Below are 26,129 nucleotides of genomic sequence, written 5' to 3' on the forward strand. Positions count from 1 at the left end.
ACATCCCGTTGCTTTCCGCACACCACTATCTCTTTCGCATCTTATTAAATTCCAGGGGGCCCAAGCGTGGAGATGAGGAGAGTGGATTTGACTAATTGGGCCTTCCGGACTTCACCGAAAGTCACGGCAAGGGTTAAATATTAATTCTATCAGGATGTTTGACCCTATCAGAGATCGGGAAATCTCAATTAGCCTTTGCCCCCCGCATCCTGGACTAGCTTCTACGAATCATCAGAAGATCTTAGAGTGTGATTGGGCCAGTTTTTCCGAAAATGTTTCCACACTTTTGCCCTCGTAGCTCAGCGGACGAACGTCGGAATTTAGATGTCAACGTCTCAGGTTCAATTCCTCGTTACTCCTTTTCATTTTATTGTGGTTCAAGATAGTATAATGTAATAATACAAAAAGAAAAACTAATAGCAGTATTATGCAACTGGATTTTTCCAAACCTAATATTAAATTTATGTTATTTATATCGCTAAAGAACGATTACAATATAAATAACTTGAATATTATTTATACAGTATCACTAAAGAACGATAACACAATATAAATGATAAATATCGGTTTGTTTAATTAATATAAGATATTATATAATACGTGTTTAATTATCTAAATAAAGTAACCTATTTTACAAAGAAAGATGTTTATTTGTGTTATAATAATTACCTACATAAAATACAGATTATTTATATAGCGAAAGAACAATAACAATATAAATAACTTGAATATTATTTTATAATGCTAATGAAGGAAAACAGAATATAGGGTAAATGATAACTTGAGTATTATTTATATCGCTAAAGAACGATAACAATATAAAAAACGTGAATATTATTCATATCGGAATTTCACAGATTTATTACAGATGTATTTAAGAAATTGTAGAAGAATAGTAATTAGTAACAGTGTCCTATTTATTCTTCTTGGAGCCAAATTTGTAACTTTTAAAAGTGTGGTTACTATGTTGAGGTGTATGTGTTGCAACGGTTGCTTGATTTGTTATGTATGTGAGTCAGTTATGGGTTGCTTGATGTCGTCGAAATGTCGTAATTATAGTTTGATTGTGTTTGTGTGATTATTGTGTATTAATTTATGATGTATGGTATCGAAAGCTGCATATTTGTGTTATAGAAGTGTTACGTATGTGTGTTGTTAATGTTTTTGTATGTTTCAAATTGATAACTGATATTTGTTTTGCAATCGCAATGCCTAATTTACGGATTGTTTATGTTTTGTTTACATCGCGTAAGCTAATTTAATTTTCTTTTCCATTTCTCTTTATGCTTATCTGTTTTGTGTATAAAACTATAGCCCTAACATACATATGTAAAATAGGGCTAACCCCCACTGGAGATACAATAATAATAATAATAATAATAATAATAATAATAATAATAATAATAATAATTATTATTATTATTATTATTATTATTATTATTATTCATATCGTTATAAAACGATAACAGAATACAAATGATGACTTGAATTTTATTCATATCCCTAAAGAACGATAACAAAATATAAATAACGTGATATCCATCAAGAACGATAACTGGATATAAATGATAATTTGAATATCATTTACATCGCTAAAGAACGATTAAAAAATAAAATGAAAGCTTGAAGAAGGCGCGAACCCACAACCTTTAAATCATTAAACAAGCACTCTACCGCTGATCTGCGAGGAGCAGATATGGAACACTTCCATAGTTCCGGAACTGCTTGTACAAGCACATGCATCGTGTAACATCGCCGCGACCCGAAGTGGACTTTGAAAATATTCGCTGTTCACGAGTGCGGCCACTTTTTTTTTTGACAGCTGTACAATATCATTTTGTTATATTTTTATTTATCAGTACATCAAAACGAGGTTTTATGCTGTTGGCAGCTGAAAGGAAGAGTGCCCTACTGATCATAATGAAACATCAGTTACAGATGTTCGATGTCTGCCTTTATTAAAGTTGATTATAGAACACTGTTGCTCACAAATATAAATGTTGAGCCAAACGTAGCAATCATTTTCAAAACCAGCCTGTGTAGTCGTGGATATTATTGCTAATGTTTAGTCTTGTAAAACTCAACCAGGCTAGTAGTATTATTCAAACGATCTTTAGCCCTTAGGTCACATTGAAGATCAATAAGTTCGAGCTGTAAATCGTTAAATGTTATGTTCCGTCTTTTAGATTCCTCCATACTGTACTGTAGCAGTACGTAAGCAACGTGAAACAGTTACTGAGAATAGGCCTACACACTGCACTCCACTAGATAGCTGAGTGGTCGTTTCCCTCTCCTCTACCTATAGCAAGTCTATGTCATTCTGACGTATCTTCCTCTCCGTTTCGTCGAGCGGGAAAGACGGCTCTCCCGCTCCCGAGGAGCGCGCGCGCTCGTTGAGCGCTGTTTGTGCAGGTATAGTATAGACGAAACTAAAAAATAAATAAATAAATAAATAAATAAAAAATCAGGAGCCATCTCATTTCGCCCAGACATGCAATGAGGAAATCATTCGAGCTAAGATCAAAATACATTTACTGAAATATATTAAACAATATTAAGAATCTATGCAATGCAAACACACGCTCTCAGAGACGCTCTGAAGCTATGTAGGACAATATCTTGAGATGCGTAACAAATGTAACTATATTAATTTAAAAAGCACATTCGAATTCCTTCCTACAACCGCTTTTGTTAACATTATGTATTAGTCTAGTGACATAAAAGAAATCGAAGTCTAAAAACAAAAAAAAATGTTGAACTCCATAAACAATTCAGGCGCCACATATAATTTTTAGTCGCCATGCCTACCTGGCGCCCGGAATTTGTCTACCTCTGATTTTTGTAATAAGTAAAACGCAAATAGATACTTTAGATCTAATTAAAGTTTGGAATTAACAAATGAAAAAATATAAATGTCAGCACAAACTTAAAATAAATCACAATATGAGAGCGTGCTTCACGAATCTCTACAAATTACAATCAGTGACTCTAAACATTTTAAGTGTTTCAAATGAAAAATGTTTCCTTCTTTCTCATAAAATACATTTTCCTAATGAAATGCTCAGTATCAAATTCTTTTATTGTAGCACTCATTTCCAACCGCCTAGCTTTGTTTTGTTTTCGTATGTTCACTGAACAGCAGACCTGCACTGTGTAAGAGAGTTGGTGCTGCAGAGCTATACTCCAAACACATCTATAGTAGGGAGCAAAGATATTGGCGGGTCGTACTTAGCACATTTTTGCACGTATCACCCCCTCTCTTCTGACCTGTCCATTGGGATGACTGACTGGCAGTGTGTCGATGCGTTCGGGTGTAGTTGCTTGCAAGCCAATCGTTGGGTATTGAGAGAGTAGTCATCGTAGCTGTTGTCTGTTCACTGTGCACATATTCAAACAGTAATTTTCAATACTAACAGTGGAATTGCTTCTGTGCCTAGTTGAGCGACATGTCTAGAAAGGGAGCGGATACGGGAGCCAAGCGAAAGGAATTATTTATAGTGTTTACGAATACTTTAAAATCTTTAATTAATATAACAAATTAAAATTTTCGTAATATGATTGAAATTCTGGTTATTAAGAGAATGAGGAAAACAGGAATTAGGTCACTATAAGTTTAAGTGAAATATTTTAAGATCTGATAGTATATTGGCAATATACTCATTGCAGTGAAGTAAATCGTTAAAAACCATTGTGTTATTATTATTATTATTATTATTATTATTATTATTATTATTAAATTTGCACTGATGGATTTTATTTAACATAGTATCACTAGCCATTGTTAAGTCAATTATATTATATAAAATAAAACCTGGGTACCGACACAATATTATTCACAAATTATTTACATCGACAACACCAGTGATTTTACTCACGGGACTGACTTCATCTTTTCTTGCAACCTTTGTTTTGTTCAAAAGGTCTCTGGTCACTGCTGTCATTTGGTCACCTGCTGTGATTCTTCCTGCCGGAAGGTCCCTGTTGACTTTCTTTGTCGCAATCCCAGGACCGCTGCCATCATTTTTGGCCTCATTTCTGAACAGCTGGAGCCATTCATCACGACTTCTACTCTTTGTGAAGCGGATGACAATAGAACGCGTCTTCCCTGGCCTGGATGGTATGCGATGTGCTACGCTTACATCATGTTGCACCAATTCACTATCACATATGACCTCCGATATTTGGTCAATGACTTCATAAGTTGATTGTTCATCGATCTCCGGAACTCCAAATAGCATTATATTGTCTCTGCGTGTGTATTGCTGCAGATCACTCACTTCCTGTTTGAGATGGTCATTTTCTTGCACTAGCTTCTTCATCTCCTCCTGCGTGGAGTTGAGTTCATGTCTTGTGTGCGCCAATTCCTCTCTAAGACTGTCGAACTTGGAAGATATGAATTCAACTGATTTTCTTAGTTCATTCACCTCAAAATACGAATGCTATTCGATATCAGTATAATAGGTATAAAATCATGTCGCATATTGTGTACCAGTAGTTTGTATTATAAGTTATAACAAATGAAGTGTTCACATGTGCTGTTGTTTAATGAAATAATTATAATGCTGCGCACAGAAATTATACTAAATACTGACACACAGACAGAGTTTATATATACACACTATTTCGATGTTATAGACTTTAGGTTACGTAGCGAAGAGTGAAAGATGTTTCGGAAGCGACCCTTCGAAGAACGTTTACAGCTAAAGTAGGGGTGGAACGTGGGTTGGGTTAGTATGAAGGGGTATACCTCCATCCGCCAATATTCCTGCTCCCTACTATACACTGTTGCGGATTGCTTGGAGGCTTTAGGTCACACCTGCACAAACAGCGCTCAACGAGCGCGCGCGCTCCTTGGGAGCGGGAGAGCCGTCTTTCCCGCTCGCCGAAACGGAGAGGAAGATACGTCAGAATGACATAGACTTGCTATAGGTAGAGGAGAGGGAAACGACCATTCATTTATCTAGTGGAGTGCAGTGTGTAGGCCTTTTCTCAGTAAATGTTTCACGTTGCTTACCTACTGCTACAGTACAGTATGGAGGAATCTAAAAGACGGAACATAACATTTAACTTTTAACGATTTACAGCTCGAACTTATTGATCTTCAATGTGACCTAAGGGTTAAAGATCGTTTGAATAATACTACTAGCCTGGTTGAGTTTTACAAGAGTAAACATTAGCAATAATATTCACGGCTACACAGGCTGGCTGTGAAAATGATTGCTATGTTGGGCTCAACATTTATATTTGTGAGCAACTGTTTTCTATAATCAACTTTAATAAAGGCAGGCATCGAACATCTGTAACTGATGTTTCATTACGATCAGTAGACTACTGTTCCTTTCAGCTGTCAACAGCATAAAACCTCGATTTGATGTACTGATAAATAAAAATATAACAAAATGATATTGTACATTTAAATAGGTATAGGATTTCTATTATTTGTGTAAAATAAATATTTCTTTATTAATTAATAATAGTCCAAGATAGTTTTGCAAACACTGAACGAGAATTCATTTCATAAACACTCGTAATAGCACTTCCTTTTGTGTATATTTTGTACGAGATCACCCCTTCTTCCAGTCCACCCTGATACAGAGCGCAGCTAATACAAGGACATCACTTTATTTTTACTAACATTTTTAACATTAACCTCGCTATACTCGGAAACACTGTTACCCCCCTTCCATTACAGGAGTATGGAGTTGCTAGTGCAATATGTAAACAAATCATTTTACTAGCTATAGGAGGAGAGAAAAGTAGTGTATCCATTTATGTTACAGGGAAATATAGTATTACGATTTTCAGTTTGGTCAGTACTTTACAGTATTTTATCAAAAAACAGTAGAATAGTAACAATTTTTTTTCACAGACTCAAGTCTTCAGGCGGTTATATTCATTATGTAATGTCTACTTTATTCAGTGTATTACTAACCTAATTTATTCCTGAGAATTTTGTGAGCACTTCCGTAAGAAACCCCAATTTCTACAGCTAACTTCTTGACCGACTTATTAGGACCTCGCTGCATCCTTTCTCTAGCACCTTCTACAGCATCTTCTGTCACCTTTGTTGGCCATATTACACTTTTCTTCCTTTCTGTACACTCTGTTGCTCTAAATTTATGTACCAGATTAATGACATTTCAAACAAAATATTCCGTAATGATATAATCAGGAAATTGTGGAAAAAAAAAAAAAAAAGAAAAACTTTTGTTCACATTCGGTTACATTGTAATTCCAGTTTCCATCGTCGTCCTTCATACCTACAAACAATTACTGTTGTTCACATTTGGTTACATTGTTTAAATAATGCTGTTAAGTACCGTACCATATTATAGGGTACCGTACTTTCGGTAACTCAAATCTTCACTTGTGCTCAGTCCACACAGATAAATTCAGTTATGCTACACACCATACCTGTGTGAAAATAAACTTCAATAATAAAAGCTCTTTCTTCTATAGAAAATGCAACATATTTCTGAAACACACTGTACTCTGTACTGTTTATTTCACTGCTAGCAACAGCGGCCGTAAGTTTCTGTGACTGACGTTGGCAAGGACATTAGTGAAAGGGGTGGGAGTCAAGTACATTTAGAGACGCAGGTACAATAAAAATTGAAGTAAAAATAAAATGATGTCCCTGGATCTGCATTCCGCTCATGAGCTGTGAGCCGGCTCGGAGAGCGCAAACCTTGTGCAGGCCTGCTTTAGGTAATCAAACGCAGGACTGTAATTACGGCGTCTCTGGACGAGTCCATGTAACAGAGGAGTGCAAGGCACTAAACTAATATTACATATTTTTTAATTCAACCAGTTAGTATTGTTTTGTCATGGACGCAAACCGTGTACATACATGCGTAAGTATCACAAAGGAAAGAAGTCCTTAATAACCAATAAATGGAATACAAAAAAATATAAAAAAATTAAAATGATATCCCTAACATTAAAACAGCAATACATACGAAATAAAGACGTATTCAAGTATCGTGTGGTTTTTGATAGTTATGAATCATGATAATAGTCTGAAGATCTTTCCTGCAGCATGATGATGTAATTTTTTTGTTGATTTCGGTCGATCTGTGCACTATTCATTCAACTGAGACCTATAGATTCTTTCCTTTCTTAATTTTTCACCATTCTGATCACATCACAGCAAACACAAGCATTTTTATTCCAATTTAGAAGAGTTCATCAAAGTCGCTAGTTGAACAATATTTCTTAAAATTACGGAGAAGTATATTTCATTCTTTTTACGCCACCTCCCCTTTTCTCGTCATGAAACAGCCTACATCTTTGTCTTCCTTCTGTCTTATGATTGTTTCTCGAGGGACACATAAGGTAAAGACGTGTGCCCACAAATTGGACATTTGAATTCTGATGGCAACGAACCCTCTATTTCTTCTGGTAATAAAACGTCTTCTATTGTAGAATACAGCCTTCGGACAAGTGAATTGTCTGAGGCGGTGAGTTCATGATGTGAAATCAATGCGCTTCTTTTTGTGTGGACGGTTTCTTTGTTTGTGTTGCTATCATAAAAAAAGTTGTAAACGAAAAATGAACCAACAGATAAGTTGCAGACTAGTTGGCGATTCGATGCTTGATGCTTGCTATTTTGACGAAATGTGTCCTGAATTTTCTTCTGTAATACAAGTGCTGATAGTTTTCCGGTAATTTAATTGAGTTTAACGAATGTTTGTTGTCATGATAATTATTACGAAACCGGAGGTCTAATGACAACAAAGAGTTTAAAAAATAGAAGTTAAATTAGGTCTACTTGGGGATAACTTCATCACGAATTATATTCGGCAAGATAATTCCAATACGAACGACTATAATTCTGAAGAACTAAACATTCGAGGTTATTATAATAAGATCTATAAAAAAACGGTCGAATCGAAGCAGAGATGATAAGAATAAAAGGCTCCTTGGAATAAAAATAATTGAATATTTGAGGTTGTAACAACACTTTCTTTTGAACTCTTTTATCATTGCTTATCTTTAATTTTCAGCATGTTTAATTTTATTGTAAATAATTTTTACTTTTAATAAGTAATTGTGTAATTATTGTAATTAAATTATTGTAGCTTATTGAGACTGGGAGTCTGACATAATTGCTTGATTGCTGATAGATCGAAGCTGAGACGATAAAATGAAACAAATGAACGGAGGAAGAAAAACTGTCACTTATTAATAAATTGGATACTTAACAGTTGAAAGGTGCTAAGTGCCAAAAAAAATGTGATATATTTCATTAAAATGGTGTAAATTGCCAAGGGACATTACATATCAACTGGGAGAGGTCCACAGAAGAAGATTGTAGAGTGTTGTTAAAACCACCAAAAGATGGCAGTGGTGCAAAGTTACTAGGGCTCTCTCATAAAAAAAGGTTCAATGTGCCGTCTGATTTTCCTCCGTTGTTTATTTATCGTGTTAATAGCGAAGTTATGGCAAAAGGCACTGTGGTGTTTTCTACAAACAGGAAGATCAACATAGGTAAATCTATATAATTACCACATAATACTTAGGTAATGTAAGATTATGAATCACATAGAAACATAATATATTACCTCTGGATAATACAGCTGGTTTGTTCTAAAGTTTTAAATTCCTAGTATTAAAAATACAGAAAATGACGGAAATAACATTAAATTAGCACGTTTCTCCTTATTATAAGTGGCATAAAAATGCAGAATAAAATGCAGTGAAGTGACATTCAAGTATAAAATAGCTTTATTTTTTAAGTTAGATGACCAAGATTAATCAGCACTATCAACATTTATGTTGGGTCTCTCTACTATCATACTAGTACAACGTTAACATAGAAAGAATGATAATCATTATGAAAGTGGGCGATATTCAGTTCCAAGTGGTGAGGGTGATTTGCTTCCAGGCTGCAAAACCACTTTATGAAAGTATGTTCAGAAATTAACAGATCTGTGGATAATAAATGGATCATATCACCTTTCATAAATTGTGAAGTTTGTTTGTCTCTCAGTGTGTTAATTTTAGTAGTAATTTCAAACTATTGATAAATATTGTTGACTTCATAAATTTGGCACTTAGCACCTTTCTACTGTTAAGTATACAATTTTGAGCAGCATGCGTTTAACTATCAGTGTAATTCGATTCTCATTGGTCAATCTAACATCAATGAACTCGTTCATTGGCTGAGAAACATTCACGTGAGATTATCACTTTAAGTTCTCATAAATATTCACAATCGTGACATTATTACAAAACCGAATGGTTAGAATAGCATCTTTACACGGAGAAGGCCCCATTTAGAACCCTGTGGATTAAATTGGAACTTGTAGTTGAAAGTGGTGTTCGATCATATTCCTTTGAAGCCTGGTTTTTCACAAACAATCCTTTGTCTTTTTATTCTTGTTATTTTCCAAGCTGTATAATTGCATCTACACGGTTCAATTTTCCTTGAGATAATATTGAAAGAGTCAAGTTGAAAACGCACTTTCAATTAAGATGCATGCAAATTATGTGTCTACATGGTGCGGTGTGTTAACGTTATCTTGACAACGTATATAATAGATTAATTAATAAATATTAAATATAAAACCAATACTTATGCCTACTTGATTCTCAAAATTGTGGTTGAATACTCTGTAGGCACTCGTATTTACGTTAATCTTCAATAAAGCTAATCGTACTTCCCGTCATTTTGAGCTTAAAAGATCCACCATTACCAAACAAAACAATTTTAAGTTTATTCACGGCCCCCTAAACAATCAGCTTCTCAGAAATATGTTGTAGTTATATTATATCGGCTGCTACTGTTGATTGAAATAATGCACAAGTTACCCGTCAGCGATGGGTAGCTTTCAATTGCTGCATGCGCACTCATTTTCAGTGGGAAAATCCATGCTTAATTGTAACCTTCCTCCTCCCCGGATCTCACGGCCCCAGATGCCTACATGTGGGGCATATTCAAAGAATCACTTTTCAAGACAGATGATTGAGATGACCCACATACAAATATTTCCGAATTACACGGGAAGATAACGTCATTTTTGTGTCCTTACAGCAACCGTGATTCATCAACATGCTCAATAATCTTCGAAAAGGTTATGAACAATGTCTGGCACGTGATGGTAGACATTTTGAACACATACTGTACCAACGCAATTAAATAACATTTCAGTGTCGTTTGCTTTGCCGCATATTGTGTTTAAAGAAATTTCAAGGATTGATTGATATAGGTATATAAGCTGAAATTGACTAAACTAGTGCAATAAAATTCCACAGTTTGCTGGATATAAACACCTCCAATGTTTCGAAACTGCCCACTGGTTCCATCTTCAGGACATAGAACCTACTCTGTCGGTTATGCATGGCTACTCCAAACAACTATAGGTCCAGTCTGGGATCCATTTCACAATGGTCTGTTTATGAATACTTACATACATAACTTCATAAGATAAAAGGAATATTAAATAATAAAAATATGTAGCCGAAAGTACAGCAGGAAGGAGAGGGGAAAAGGAAGTAGGCGAAGAAAAACGTGTGGAATTAAGAGTGTAATAGTTTACCTGTCTATATCTTGACTGTAACTCCGAATGCCGGCATCGGCTCTCTTCGCTGCCACCCCTCTACAAGAGGGTGCGAAGACAAATTTCCTGGAAATAATAAGAATAATTGTATTTATTATTAATGTTAATGTGTTAGCCAACAGCGATTAGCTATAATAATACATTAGCACAAGTATTACTATAATACAGCAATATTAGTGATGTTGATATAATAAACCATTATTATTATTATTATTATTATTATTATTATTATTATTATTATTATTATTATTATAGCATTTCCTGATCGCCGGCTGGCGACGCAAGGAGGGGGCTAGCCTAGGGACGAGGGGGTTGCCTGCTCGACACCTGGGTACGCTACGCAGCGAACCTTAGTGTAGTCAGCCGGTGTGGGTTTGGGAATGTGCCTAGCTTGAGGGTTAGCGCAATAGATCGTAACCGATCGCAGTGCTGGGCCATAGTGCCCCCCTCCCGTAAATTCAATTCAATTCAACATATGTTCTGAGTTTATTTCTAGTACAGTAAATGAGTCAAATTTATTGCTGTAAATGTCTACAGTTTTAATGCATCTGGAATACCTACAGGGGAAAGAGATTTAGAATTTCTGTTGTAGAAAACATTGTGACTTCTTGTGTCTTTCGTAGGAACACGAAAGCTAACGTTGTTTATGAAAGATTCACAGTTTATATCACCTTTAAAGACTTCGTATAAAAATAGAACAAAGATCATGGCGTCTGGAATACAAAGCAAGGCATTTGAAATAATCACTATTTTTCTCTTAGCCATTCTTGGAGTCACTAGGTAGAAATCTGTACAATCATACTGATAGGAATTTTCTTTGGATACTTTCTGATTCAGCCGAATCAGTTATTGTGACAGGATTCCAGACTACACATGCATATTCGAGTTTCGACCTCACTAGTATAAAGTATTAACACAGTCTAGTATATACAGTCACGAAGCTCAATACGTAGTAAATATGCATCCACAGATAGTTGCTAACCACTAGGATCGCCACTATCGCCTCATCACAGACAATGCGAAATAGTACCTGCACAGGCTATTGTTTCTAGCATCATCACAACTCAAGCTTCGTGACTGTATACACTAGACTGTGGTATTAGTATTAAAAGTGAATTAGGCGTAGAGGAGGAATATTTTATTGATCGTATTGAATACAACTTTCTAATTGCTTGACTTCATATGAAATTTATATGCTTGTGAAAATAAATGCCATTCCTAGATTAAAACGGTGAAAGACAGTTTGTTTCTGTTGCCAGGTGACAACTCACCAGCATTTATCACATGGTGCAAAGGTTATTAGTAGACTTCGTGGAATTGCCACGAGAATCGCAAGGTTTACTGTGCACGCGGTATAGACTGTATGAGAAGGGGGCGTGCAAAGAATGGAGTATGCCTCTGATGTAAGCACTGAGCAGTATACTGCAGTTACAATAAAACCTGTACCCCGCATTCAAGAAATATAATGAATGATCATTGAAATAGGAATGTCTAAACATATAAATACACAATTATTTTGTAGTGAAATATATTAACTCTTAAAATTTAATGTAAGATACTGACATCATCCTTGAATATGTGCATTGCAGTAAAGAGTTACGTACATTTTGAGCGACTGCAAAGTAACCTCCTCCGATGGTCACTTAAACAGTTTTTATTTTGGGAAAATGTATGTTCAACATCACACGATGTAATACGTACATATTTGAAGAACGGAAAATCACTACTTTTTGGTACACCAACTTCAGATGTCTTCTCGCGACCTGATAGTATATCATTTATACTACAAAGTTGTGAATAGGCAGAATATTTAGCAATAATGTTTCTCAACTTACATTTCATTTTTTCTGAAATTAGTGAATTGTTATTTTGGATAACGGTGTGTGATACTTTTTTCACTACATTAAGGGCTTCTGAGGGTTGTAGTTTAGATGATTTTAACAGGATGATGCTTTTGGACACGATTTTAAAATTAGAATCAATGAACAGAATATCTTCCAATAGCTGTTCAGAAGGCAATGATTTATGGCTGCAACAACAGAACTGTCTGTGCTATCCAATGCATCAATTACCTCCATTATTTTGCCGTAATGTTCTGCATAATAATGAACAGCATCCAACCACATTCCCCAACGTGTCAAGACTGGCTGCGGGGGGGTAAGGGTATTCCAGGGCAATTATTTGGAACAGCAACACTCTCATTGTAGTATGTTTGATTTAATTCTTGTCTGCACTGAACAAATGTTAAGCTTTGACTATTCCAACCACAGTCGTGCAAAAACAAGTGCTTACATAGGTATACATTAGCTGTAGCTGCTCTATCTATTTGGAGCGGTCACAACTCTTAACATGAACTGCTTATACTACGAGACCGGGCGGTCGCTCACCTCCTCTATACTACCGTACATCGGCAACCTGATAGCATGCTGCGTGTGGCAATTCAACGAAGTCTAGTTATTAGTCTGTGTTTGATGGAAACAAAGGAAAAATATTTTATATATTCATATTTATTCGCAAACAACACTGTTAACAGTACTAGTCAGTAACCATAAATTATTTTAAAATTCATTCACTTTTGAATACTCTATGTACAACAATCATAGCAATTTATCATGGTGACTACGAAGTATATGAGGAAGTTCAATATCTTTCTACGGAAGGATCTACACGGCGTGCTGACATCATAATAATTGACCGAGATAAAAAAAAACTGGTCTCATTCTTGACCCCACTGTAAGGTTCGAAATTAAGGAAGATCAACCAAAGCAAGTACATGAAGAGAAACTCGCTATTTACCTTCCATGCTGTGATGATCTCAGCCATAAATATAATATTCAAGATTGGAATGTCATTGGACTTATGTTTGGTGCGCGAGGAACAATTCCCAAATTTACATTGGAGATCCTCAGAAAATTAAAGGTTCCTGATAAGACTCTTCAGACAATTGCATCAAACATTTTAAAATCTTCATTGAACATCATCAATCACCATCTCTATTCATCTTTATAATTTTCAATTTATATTATTTATTTTCAATAAATTTTTATCGTTTTGATAGCTACCAAATCTTGTCGCAGAATATTTTTTTTTTAAATTTCATTATGTATTTTTTTAACATTAATTTACATTTTCTTTTTTGTTCATTTGAATTGATTAGGATTCCAATTCGTAATGTCCTTTTCCATTCCGGTCGTCGTCTGGGTGATCCGTCCGGTCCGAGGCTACCTTGGTTTCTCTGAATCAGATTTACCTCTACATGGGTGATTAGCCCAATGTAGAGTGGTTTTAGGGTGGCCTTCCCTTGCTTTTCTGTTAGGGTGTGCTCCCTCGTGATGGGAATATAATGGTGAAGCAGTGCGCAGTCTCGCCAGATCTCGTACTACGTGATGACGTCACGCGGGAAGCATTGCGAACTCTCTCGCAGCTTGCTAGCTTAGCTCAGCTCAACTCCGTAAGGTTTTGGAAGTGGAGTAGGTTAATTGATTATGAATACCAAGAAATCAAAACCAAATATGGCATTTTATATTACTTGTTATTAATTAAATATACTAAATTTTATTAATTCTGTATGTTTAAAACATAAAACAATTTTAAGCACAAGAGGTGGATACAGTCACCCCATTCGGAATTTAAAATAACAACACGCGTCGAAAAAAAATCTGAATCTAAATTTAAAAAATAATAAACAAGTTCACCAAAATTCAGATGTAACAATTCTTCAGTTCGTCTACAATAGACCTACATATTATAATTATTTAACAGTAAATAATTGAATTATTGAAACAGCAGTATAATTTGTGAGCTAAAAATAACTATAAAGCTACCTACTAAAATTAAATTTACATTACACATTCAGTTTATGACAAATGGGCCGGTTTCACCAACTTCCTCACTAAGGTTTTAATGATTTTTTTATTTATTTACTGGTTCATTAAATCATTTTTATATCTCACCAACCATCTTTAGCCTAAACGAACCAATAAAACTATCATTAAATTTAGTGATAGAATTTCCGAATTTTAAATTTTTAATGGTTCATTAATTGCAATATAAAATGGCGGAACGTTTCGACGCAGAATTGTTAGGCCTATATCGAGAACTGCTCGAAAATTAAGAGTCAGATGAAAATAATGTTAACCATTTAAGTAACGATCATTTTGAAAATTTGAATGACACAAAAATTCACGAAAGATACCGCAAAATTTTAGAAGAAATTGATCATAGGTTAGAACAGGCCTGCAGAACTGTAGCTCTTGAGAGCGACTGCTATACTCCCCTTTCTTACCGTACCCACCTTTTCTACCAGCGCGGTCATGACGTTCTAGTTACGCTCGGCTGCATTAACATTCATTCGCGGCGGCAGGTATACAATACGCTATCAAGAATTACAAATGAACAGGTAATAAAATTTTTAGAAACATACCTTTAGAAAATAAGAGAAAAATGAATGAGGGAAATAAATAAATTAAAAGACATGTAAAATAAATGTTAAAATGTATGTATGCATATAATGTAAAAAGATCTCCCTGTGTATAGCTTATATCGTCCTATTATTAGTAAAGCCGATTAAATCCACTTTTTTTGTGTAAAATAAGTTAAGTACAGTCCCCGACATGTCTTTCCGTGCTCTGTATTTTGCTAAAATGAAATAAGTCCGAAATGCTGCTTGCAGGTAACAAACCAATTACTTTATTTGAAGAATTTATTATGATTTTTCGTGCATTAATAAAGTTTTAATTCCTGTTTTTACAAAACTTGTATTACTGGTCTTAACTGGTTTTACTAGTAATATGACGATAAATAAATTGTACGTTGGTAAGTGAGTGATAGCTATATGACCGGATTTCAATGCTGTCATTGAACATTGTAACGCACTCTAGCCAAATAAATAAATAAATAAATAAATAAATAAATAAATAAATAAATAAATGAATGAATGAATGAATGAATGAATGAATGAATGAATAGACAGATAGATAGATAAAACAGTACATACATAAGTAAATAAGTAGGCCTAAATAAGTAAGTAAATAAGAAAATAAGTAAACAAATAATACGCGTACTGCAGTTTAAAGAGAACTGCAACATGGCAAAATCTAAACCCGTGAAGGAATACTACTTCCAAAGGAAATGGGAATATGATTAGTTTGTTGTTGAAGACGAAAGAATTGCTTGTTTACTGTGTCCCATCCAATTTATTTCCACTCGTCATTTCCATATTAAACTACATTTCAACAAAGTCCATATTAAGAATTATAGAATGCACAAACTTTCGGGTAAGTTCATTATTACGAACTGTATATTGATTATTTATTTATATACTGTAAAATTAAGGACGTCACTCGTTGTGTTCATTTTGAATTGAAATTAATAGTGACTTTCAAGGTTCATTACTTAAAAGCTATAAATTTATGGTTCTGTCGGTGATGCTAGGAGAAGAGTTTTCGAAAATCTAAAACAGGTTAGGTGCAAAGAAATCTCAAAGAAACTACCAACAGGAAATCTAGCATAATTGTAAACCTTGAAACGAGATAACGCATTATAAAAACAATGAATTTATTACAATCCTTTTTGAAAATTACATGCCGCCACTGATGGACCTTTGACGACAAGAGAAGGTAAATAACCCTACGGGGAAATCGATCATCCCCAATAGAAGTGGAGTGAGGCTGTCGTCATATGTCCCCTCCTTACGAGTTCTGCAGGCCTGGGTTAGAATGTCATAAAAACAGCTGAAACAAAGCTGAAACTAGTCAACTCAGTAACATACAAATGAGTTTTATTTTAACACATGAAAGTGGTTATTATAACTATACCTAAGAAATATTAGTAAATTAATACATAATATGAATTCAAACATAACAAAACTTAATTGGTATATTAACTTTCATTTATTAGAATTGTATTATAGCTAGCTATCAGATATGTTTGCACTGGCTTTAAAACAGAAGCAAAAGAACTGGATTCATGGAATTTATATATAATTTTCTTTCCAAAGGAAATTTCATTTCCAGCAGGATAACCACCCCGCGCACACCGCCATAAATGTTCAAAGACGGTTCACGTAAAGGCATGAAAAAGAGGAGGATTGACAAATATCGAGACAACCCACCTCAAAATCCAGATCAGTTGTAGGATCAAGTTCTGGCTACCTGGGAAGATTTCGCTGAGGACCAGAACTATTTCCGCGATCTGATGGACTCAATGTCCCGAAGATGCCAGGCAGTGATAGACGCCAGTGGCATGTGGACAAAGTATAAGATTCACATGTGTATTTTTTTATTTTTCTTTAATTTGTTTGTTTATTTTTGTTGTATTTCGGGAAGAAAATTGATCTCCCAAGAGTTTTCTGAATTCTCCTAGTGGAGCCAGAGTTGCGAAATAATTCGTTTCACTACAGAAAAAAATAGAAAATGAAGAAAGATAGCATGTATAAAAATTAGTTACGTTAATAAAAAAAAGATTCTCACCGAGAGTCGAACTCGGGTCTCACGGTTGGCAAGCCAGCATACTAATGACTGCTCCACCAAAGAGCCGAGACGTAATAAGCGTTACGAGGCATATAATAGGTGCTCGGCTTGAAATCTAGGGAGACAGCGCATATAAACGTACTCATGTAAATCGCGGCCAAAATTTCAACATTTCCACTACCAAGAGACATAACAAAACTGTTTTCTAATACTGTACACGATATGCAATATAGTAGACTGTGGTTTCGTATAAAGAGTTCTGATATAGTTATGAAAAATTCATAGATCGCATTTATTTATCCTTAATGAGCCATTATTTACTGTTCATTAAAAGTTAAGAAAATTTGGTTGGTGAGCAGCTCGCATTTTAGTGAATCGTTAAATATTTTAATGTTCAGTAGTTAATGTTTCATTTGAACTGATTTACTGAAGGTTGGTGAAACCGGCCCATAGACGTAGTTTCGCTAAATATACTGTGGTAATGCTCAAATGTCACTGTGTGATGTGCGTTATTCCAAGTACCTCATCGATTTAAAAATGTGTCACATTAATAGCATTACTGATACAAGAATAGCATTCAATATAATATATATAAACAAAGAATTAACCCCGTGCACGTACACACAACAGCTGTTTGTTTTGTTCCTCGAGGACTGCGGTGCGAATTAGCGCGCCGCTGCTGCTTCCCAAGTGACGACATGCGCAGTAGGAAACGAGTTTGAGTCAACCGTCTGCTACACCATTATATTCCCATCACGTGCTCCCTTAGCCTTTGTGGATCCCTCCACCCCGCAAGGCAGCGGTTACTCTCTCAATTATGAGGAGTAGAAAGTGGATTGCTTCTTAGTCTGGTCCTTCATTATATGCCTGTCTGGCATGGGAGGCCCTGCCAGTAGCTATGCTACCGCCAGCATAGCCATATAACCCGACGCTTAGCAGCAGAAGGGACTGAAGAAGAAGAAGAAGAAGAAGAAGAAGAAGAAGAAGAAGAAGAAGAAGAAGAAGAAGAAGAAGAATTGATTAGGATGCCGATATTTTAAATCCAAGATTTGGACGGCTATCATTTCGATGATATTGTTGTTACATAATTGCAGTGAGTCTTAGCTTCGGATTCTCGTGGAATTTGCATACTGCAGGGAGTTTCATATATGATAGTAGGTGTTACATAACACAATTTTGGCGGAGTTGGAATCCACAACCGTAGTAGCGCCAAACTTCTGCTTAGAAGATCCTTAGGCCACCGCATTTCCTGAATATGCGTTAAAAAAATTACTTCTTTCATTACAGTGAACTTAATTTTATCGTCCTCATGCTTTGCTACGCACGTGAAAAGTTCATTTTTCTCTCTGACAGGACGCGTGACTGGAGAGAATGGACCGCCCTAATCCACTCTAATGAGTACATCAAGGCATCAAGATTAGCGTTCGCATTTCAGCTGTTAAACTTGAGATTTGAGATGGGATAATTACAAGTGACAAAGATTTTAATCGAGTACTTTGTCTTGGTTTGACGGATCCTTGCACTTACACACATTGTACGCGCTATACGGAATATTTCAGCAGGAATAGTAAACTACCCTTTCTAGGGCGCACAATGGATCAAAACAAGCGTAAGTGCGCTCGAAAAATCAAACCAAACCAAACCAAGCGAAATCAATATTTCCATTGAGGACAGAAAAGCAAAAACAATAAGTAACATGTAAACTTAAAAATTTATTTAAAATTTAAAATTCAAAATTTAAAATTTAAGATTTAAAATTAAAATTTATTTATTTAATACATAAGGTTTACACTACATTAGGCATTGCAGCCCGAAAGGGCAGAAGCTCGTGCTCGGGCGCAGTTTAGTTTACTTATATAAAATTGAAGAGTATTAATTCAGCACAATAATATTAATACAGTAGATCCCCTATTATCCGTGGTAATGAAGGGAGTTGACTGAACGGTCAATCGAAAAAATCGGATAATCCGCACCATAAAATATTTTCGTAAATTAAGTGAATAACGCTGAACTTTCGTCATTTTCTGCGTGGTCTTGTGATTAATAGGCTCGGTAGTGAATCAGAACTTCATTAATTTAAGTTCCGTTGACAACGACGTGTTTTAAGGGTTAAGAAAACTCCTTTTAATGGCTGTCAGCGGAAAGATAGATTAGTAAAGGTCTCATGTTCTAGATTTACATACTGTATACACTTTATCCTAGATTTTTATTAAATCTCGTACTGTGATGCGAGATGACCCACAGTTTCTCTTTCCCCAAACCACTTAATTATTTGCATTTTGTTCGATACTTAGCACAACACGTGTTCTTTTGACATTCATGGAATACATTTTATATAGAAGTTATAGAGTACGGCAACTCGAACGGTAGACCAAAACTGTGTAAATGTAAATGCTTGTAATAATACTCTCTAGAAGAAATACGTATCTACTTATGTTTCTGTAGCAAAAAAAAAAAAAAAAAAAAAAAGGAGCGAGAGAAAGACAGTCGGATAATCCGCCAATCTGTTAATAGGGTGACGGATAATTGGGGTTCTGGTGTACATAGTAAAATACAGACCATGTAATGGCATATACAGATATAGAAAATGCAAAGTATAGTGTATTAGATTACAATTTTAAACTCATATAGCTTAAGGAAAGAGAAAACAATTAAATAATTAATCTAATTTGTCTCTTAAATCTATGTGTGTTCAGTGTACTTAGTTCAGGGTATGCTCTAATTAATGCATTATATTCTGGGTCCAAAATTTCTGCTGTGTTTTAATCCAGCAGTTGCGTGGCATTTGGGGGTGTTTAGGAAGAAACTGTAGTTTTGTCTCGTATGGTATTCGTGAGGATCAAATTTAAATTTATTGTGATTTTTATGGACGTAAATCAGCAATGTTTGTTTATAAATTTGTTCTAGATTTGATACACTAAATTCCCGAAAAATTAATTTCATTGGGTAATCAAAAGGTTTATATAGACAAATTTGTCCACACCTGTGGAGTAACGGTTAGTGCGTCTAGCCGCGAAACCAGTTGGCCCGGGTTCGATTCCCGGTTGGGGCAAGTTATCTGGTTGAGGTTTTTTCCGGGGTTTTCCCTCAACCCAATATGAGCAAATGCTGGGTAACTTCCGGTGTTGGACATCGGACTCATTTCACCGGCATTATCACCTTCATCTCATTCAGACGCTAAATAATCTAAGCTGTTGATAAAGCGTCGTAAAATAATCTTCTACTACACGTAGACAAATTTTGATAATTCTTTTTTGGAGCAAATTTAAAGGATGGAGAGTAGATTTTGCCATTCCTCCCCAACCTAATATACCATACTGAATTATTGGTTGAAACAGAGCTGAGTACACAGTACGCAGAACATAAATAGGTAAATAAGAACGTAGAATGGACAATTTGTGGATTGTTTTACGCAATCTGTTACACAGGAAGGAGATATGCTTGTCCCATTTTAAATGTTGGTCAATAATAATGCGTAAATATTTAACTTGTGAGGATATACCCAAGACGTTTCATGAGCAAGTAGGTAGGTTACAATCATGTATTGTTATATTTCTATTATTATTTATTTTTAGTTGTTCAAGGCCTTGTGATGTTAATGAAAATGGTATTAATTTTGTTTTAGAAACGTTCAAAGAAAGTAATTGAGCATCCAGCCATTCTTTATTAATGTTAATACCACTGTTAGAATTTTAGTAAGTTTCATTCCAAATCGAACCGCTAAATATAATCACAGTATCGTCAGCATAAGAATACAGAGTACCAGATTGACTGTCTTCACTTATTGAATTGTACTCCACCGGTTACAAGAGATGTATTGCCGTTTGTGTTTTCACGCTGCCGTTATTCTGAGTGGTCAGATTTCCAGCCTGTCAATCCTGAAAAATCCATGTGACGCTTGTGGCGGACAAGGTCGCAGTTTTGGTTTTTCTCGGGGTTCTCCCGTTTTCCCATATTAGGCATCTACTTCATTTCGTCACCATTTATCCATTCCGTCATCTTTCAGCTGTTCAGGGTACTTGATCTACGACAACGTATATGTCTCTCTGCAGGCAATAATAACCTGATAGAAACTTCTTTATGCAGCGAACCTTAGGGTCGATTTCTAAAACACGGACGAAATCGTGGTTTCAAACCTCGGCTTTTAAACCGCGATCGAGGTCTGAATTCTTATGCGATTTCTAAAACGAAGTCGACACGCGGCTTGAGAAGAAACCGAGGTTCGTGGGTTTTATATATGGCAACGCAGCTTAGAATCGATTTGTATTCCTGTAAACAGTCGATATTAGAAATAAATGAACATCGGGGTTAATATTTTTATTGAATTGCAGTAAGTCACGTTCTTTTGTTCTCAGCTAAGGTATTGTTATATTTACTAATTTATAGAATATACGTGCGTTTAAAATACTAGCATTACTTAGCATTTAATGGGGAACGGATTTTTAGGTACCAGAATGATATTACCCAAGTCGAGCGTGTATGTTGTAGTTTATTGTTTGTTCATAACTACTACGAACATTAACTAACTGAAAACATACTCTAAGGAATTAATAACCTAAATATTAACTGGATTAAAATTTCAATGGAAAGTAAAATGTAGTAGCCTATGGTTCTATTTTTACATATAATAGGGTAGTACTACATGGAAAGCCCCAGTAGAATGAAACTTAAAATAAGAAGACAAAATCACGTTTGTTTCATATTCTTGTACGCCCACATCATTTTCGAGTATTAAATGAAATGTCCAAAACTACTGTAAAGACTAAGAATTAAGATATATCGTCTTATAGACATAAAGGTATAATTAATATATAAAATTTAATGTGGGTATGTATGTATGTGTGTGTATGTATGTATGTTCTCTATACAAATCTACACGCTTTGACCGATATGTGCCAATGTTTGCACATTTAACCTTCATAACCAGGAGAAGAACATAGGCTACATTAAAATTGTGCAAATGGAAGTTAAATTAATTAAATATATAAAAAATAAAAATAAATAGATCAAATATTCATGTATTATAATTAAAATGCAAAATCTTCTACAGTCAATTGTTCTTTATTATTGTCTGTTGTATTCAACATAGACTTTCACAAGGCCTTGGAAATTTTAACACGAAATTATGAAGGCTAAAACTAGATAATTCATGCAATAAGTATCTTTACGCAGTCCAGGACCGTATTATGAATTCCTCGATGCAGTTTTATAGATAGTGAGCAGACTGTTTTATCCAATTGAATTCTAGAATTCTTTCAAACTACAATGATTGCTACCACATAATTTACTTAATATTGAATAGCCATAGTAGACCTACTATTGCGAAATATTGACTCACCAAAATTATGCACTAACAAGAATTTGTGTCAAAAACTCATGCGAAACGTAATGTGAGTGGCAATATTAACTGGAAAAACGAAAGAAGATGATGTTTTATCCCACGTATTGCTATTATAGCCATTCGATTTTAAGCAATTATTATAAGTTATAGTAATATTTGTGTTAACCCGTCTCTTATTAATAAGTTATGGTCACTAATGACTTGGCCGTTTATAGAAAAATATGATTTTCTGTTGTGGTAGTGTTCTACATTGCCTTCTTCAGGAGAGTGAATTCTGATGAGTATAGTCTCCGTTACTGCAAAACACCCTGAAATCCATGTATTTGATAGAATCCATCCGTTACAGATTGTAGTTTGGCCTTGAAGGAAATTAAATATATTGCGGGCAGAAAGGCTTAATAATGCATAATGCCGTGGTACGATAAATATTATCATCAATCACAATGTTAAATATCTTAAATATCCCTGTAGCATAAGGTCTAAATGTTGTTAAAACTCTATTCATAGGTGAGATGGAATTATTTCGATTAGTCAGTTTCTTTGGATACTAGTGACACTTTCTTTAATTTTCGTCACTAGGGAGGAGAAAACATAAGTAAATATGGTTCGTTTTGGTTTTATATAGTTCCCTTGCCGAGGTCTCCGATAAGTCTAACGAAAAGTTTATTTAGAAATAGACCAAAATTTAAAACCCGGGCAACGCCGTGTAATTTAAGCTAGTAATTAATACAAAGTATTATATCTTACTTCCCTCAAAGCAACAAGAAGGTGTAAAAAAATTGTCAATCTGACGCCTCTTGCATTTTGTTGCAGATTATTTAGCATTCTTGCTAAATTGTGCGTTGATTCCTTCGAAAATCAAAATATTCGCCTGAAATTATCGTCGTTATACAGTTACAAAGGATTATGCCTGTCTCTCATTACTCTAATCCGGAGATTAAAACTTGTAGACACAAATTTTCCTTTGATAATCATCCATCTGATCTACTACTTCCTCCATCTTGTATACATGAAATCGTGGTTTTAAACCTCCCCCAGCCGTGGTCTCTGCTTCAGAACATGGTTTCGAGCCATGGCTCAGAAAAATGAAAGAGATCTCGTTTTATAAATCCAGACGTTGTTTAAAGCCATGGTCGTGATTTAGACCTCGTTTTAGAAACCGACCGTTAGTGTAGTCAGCCGGTTTGGGTTGGGAATGCGCCTAGCTTGAGAGTTAGCGCAATAGATCTGATAAGGTCGCAGTGCTGGATGTATTGCCCCCTTCAGAAATTCAATTTAATTCAATTCAATTTCATGTGGCCCATTTGGATGTTGATACTGTGTTAGTGTATGGAGTGAGTTTGTGTCTCTAGGACGGTAGAGGGTGCAGGAGACAGCCTCTGTTAGTCTGTCTGAAGGAAGAGAACAGCGAAGATCGTGCGGTTTGTCGGGTTTTGTGTTGTAAGACTCTAAAAAGTGCAACGTTGAATTGTATTAAAGCACACAACAGAAGCATGACGGGTTACAAAAAGGTAAAATGACTGATTTCATAACATTAGCGCGAGTAAGGTTAGACGTGAACGCAAGTAAATTATATTATTGCTAGTACAAGTATTTACGACTTCAGTAGGCATTGTACCGTCGAAAATCTCTATCCAACCCTTTGCATACGTCATCATGACATTTCTTTCATTGCTTCATGTTCACTTTGTACACAAAATTTTCTTCTTCTTCTTCTTCTTCTTCTTCTTCTTTTCATGCTTTTGTTGGCGTCAATGAAGTCAGTGCAATTCTTTTTATGCCGTCTATGAATAGGCTATCCGTCGAATTTTACCGAATTGTTGCTTTTTAAGGATCTCGTCAGCGACTTAATTTCCATTTTTAACTGTCTTATCATACCTGGTTGGGTTTTTCCGAGGTTTCCCCCACCGAAAAGGCAAATGCCGGGTAATATTTTGGCGAATCCTCGGACCTCATCTCATCTCATCTCACTACATCTCGCCAAAATGTAAAAAAATGTAAAAAAATTGTACAAAATTGTAAAAATTGTAGAAAATTACTAAATTGTAAAACTATAAAAATTTGTAAAAATTGTAATTGTAATATTGTAAAATGTTGACATGTTCCACATCTTAAAGCTTCATTGCTCATGTAAGATCTATGGAATAAAATAAATGAATGAATGAATGAATGAATGAATGAATGAATGAATGAATGAATGAATGAATGAATGAATGAATGAATGAATGAATGAATGAATGAATGAATGAATGAATGAATGAATGAATGAATGAATGAATGCATGAATGAATGAATGAATGAATGAATGAATAAGAATTTCGAAGACAAGTATTAAGATTTTACAGTCTCGTTATACGAAATGTAACAGAGAAAATATTATGATGCGAAATATGAATTTCGAAATGTTGTCTCACAAGGGAAGGGTTTCGGCTCGAACAGGAATTTCGTAACCAAAATTTGTATACAGGTCCATTTTTACATCTCTGTAAAGCTCCCAAAAGCATTCGTTTGTGTAATATGTGGTTTGTCTGTTAGAGCACTGTACAATTTGAGGGGTGGGGAGAGCACTGCACAAGTTAAGGGGATGGGACACCTTACCCGTAAGCCTAGCCTAGCCTAGAAGCTAGTGCGACTGGTAAAATGTCTAGAGCCCATTTAAAAACATTGGGTTAGGTGAGAGTAGCCTACAGCAAAGCAACAGCACGTCGATTAAGTTGGAAGGAAAGAGAATACTATTCTTGAAGTGTGTGAGGGGAAGTCAACAATTTGTTCTCGATAACTTTAATCTTTCTTAAAGGAACAGTTAAATTGTTCAGAGTAAAACCAATTAGCGTTATCTCTTTCTTCTATCAATAATTGGTACCGAGTATCTGTAAAATTTTCCAGGATCAAATCATAGCTCAAACTAAGACACTGTTATTCTGCTGTTATTCCATAAATTAGAATTATCTACACTGCTATGTATAGGCTATACTATGCAACACAAAATTACTTTGTCATTATCCAAGTTTCGCTGACTTCTCTCCACACCACGTGTGAAACTCTTCAGAATGTTACAGAATCAAGTTTGAAGTACGTCTTTCTCTTCGGTCGTGCACGTTGCAGTTTTCATTACTCAGAATACTGAAGTGTATGATGTTGTAGGTTGAAGGAACGGCTTATAGCATTTCCGCCACCTTAACGTCTATAATTATAAGTTTTCTGTAGTTCGCACTCAGGCTCAGGATAAAAGGAACTGGCAATTTCCTCGCCATTGTTACCAACTTCAGCGACAAGTCGCTAGATCTAGCTGCTTTGATGAGATGTCTAACGAAAAAAAATGGCGAAATAGCGACCAACGACTTTTCTGGAGTTTTTATTAATCATTTGGCGACTTTTACGTTTTGTCATTTTAACTGTTTTATAATAATATGTACAGGGACATCATTTTATTTTTACTAACATTTTTAATATTAACCTGTCTATACCTTTAGAGAACCGGAAAAACCGCTTGCTCCCCCCTCCAAGACTGGAGTTCGATGATACTGGCGTAAAACACAAATCACTCTACTAGGTATAGGAAGGAAGAAAAGTAGTTCATCCATTTACGTAAACTAGGAAATATCGCGATTTTGAGTTTGATAATTTTCATTAGGTTTTTCTTTAATCAAAGTACAGCACTGTATTAAGAATAAGTGTTTTTACTCACGAAGTGAGTTATCCATGCGAACGTATTCATTATGCAGTGTATATTATACTGTCTACAGCACATTAGCG

General features: G+C 35.2%; 1 protein-coding gene across 1 annotated transcript in view; it reads right to left on the bottom strand.

Annotated features, from left to right (window-relative positions):
- LOC138694865 (uncharacterized) overlaps positions 1-26,129 on the bottom strand; it is a 234,470-nt gene that overhangs the window by 10,012 nt on the left and 198,329 nt on the right. Inside the window, exon 3 of the mRNA XM_069818998.1 lies at positions 10,542-10,628. Coding sequence (XP_069675099.1) covers positions 10,542-10,628 — 87 coding nt within the window. The remainder of the gene's footprint in view (positions 1-10,541; positions 10,629-26,129) is intronic.

This window comes from Periplaneta americana, chromosome 2 (assembly GCF_040183065.1).
Source record: "Periplaneta americana isolate PAMFEO1 chromosome 2, P.americana_PAMFEO1_priV1, whole genome shotgun sequence".
Lineage (NCBI taxonomy): Eukaryota > Metazoa > Arthropoda > Insecta > Blattodea > Blattidae > Periplaneta > Periplaneta americana.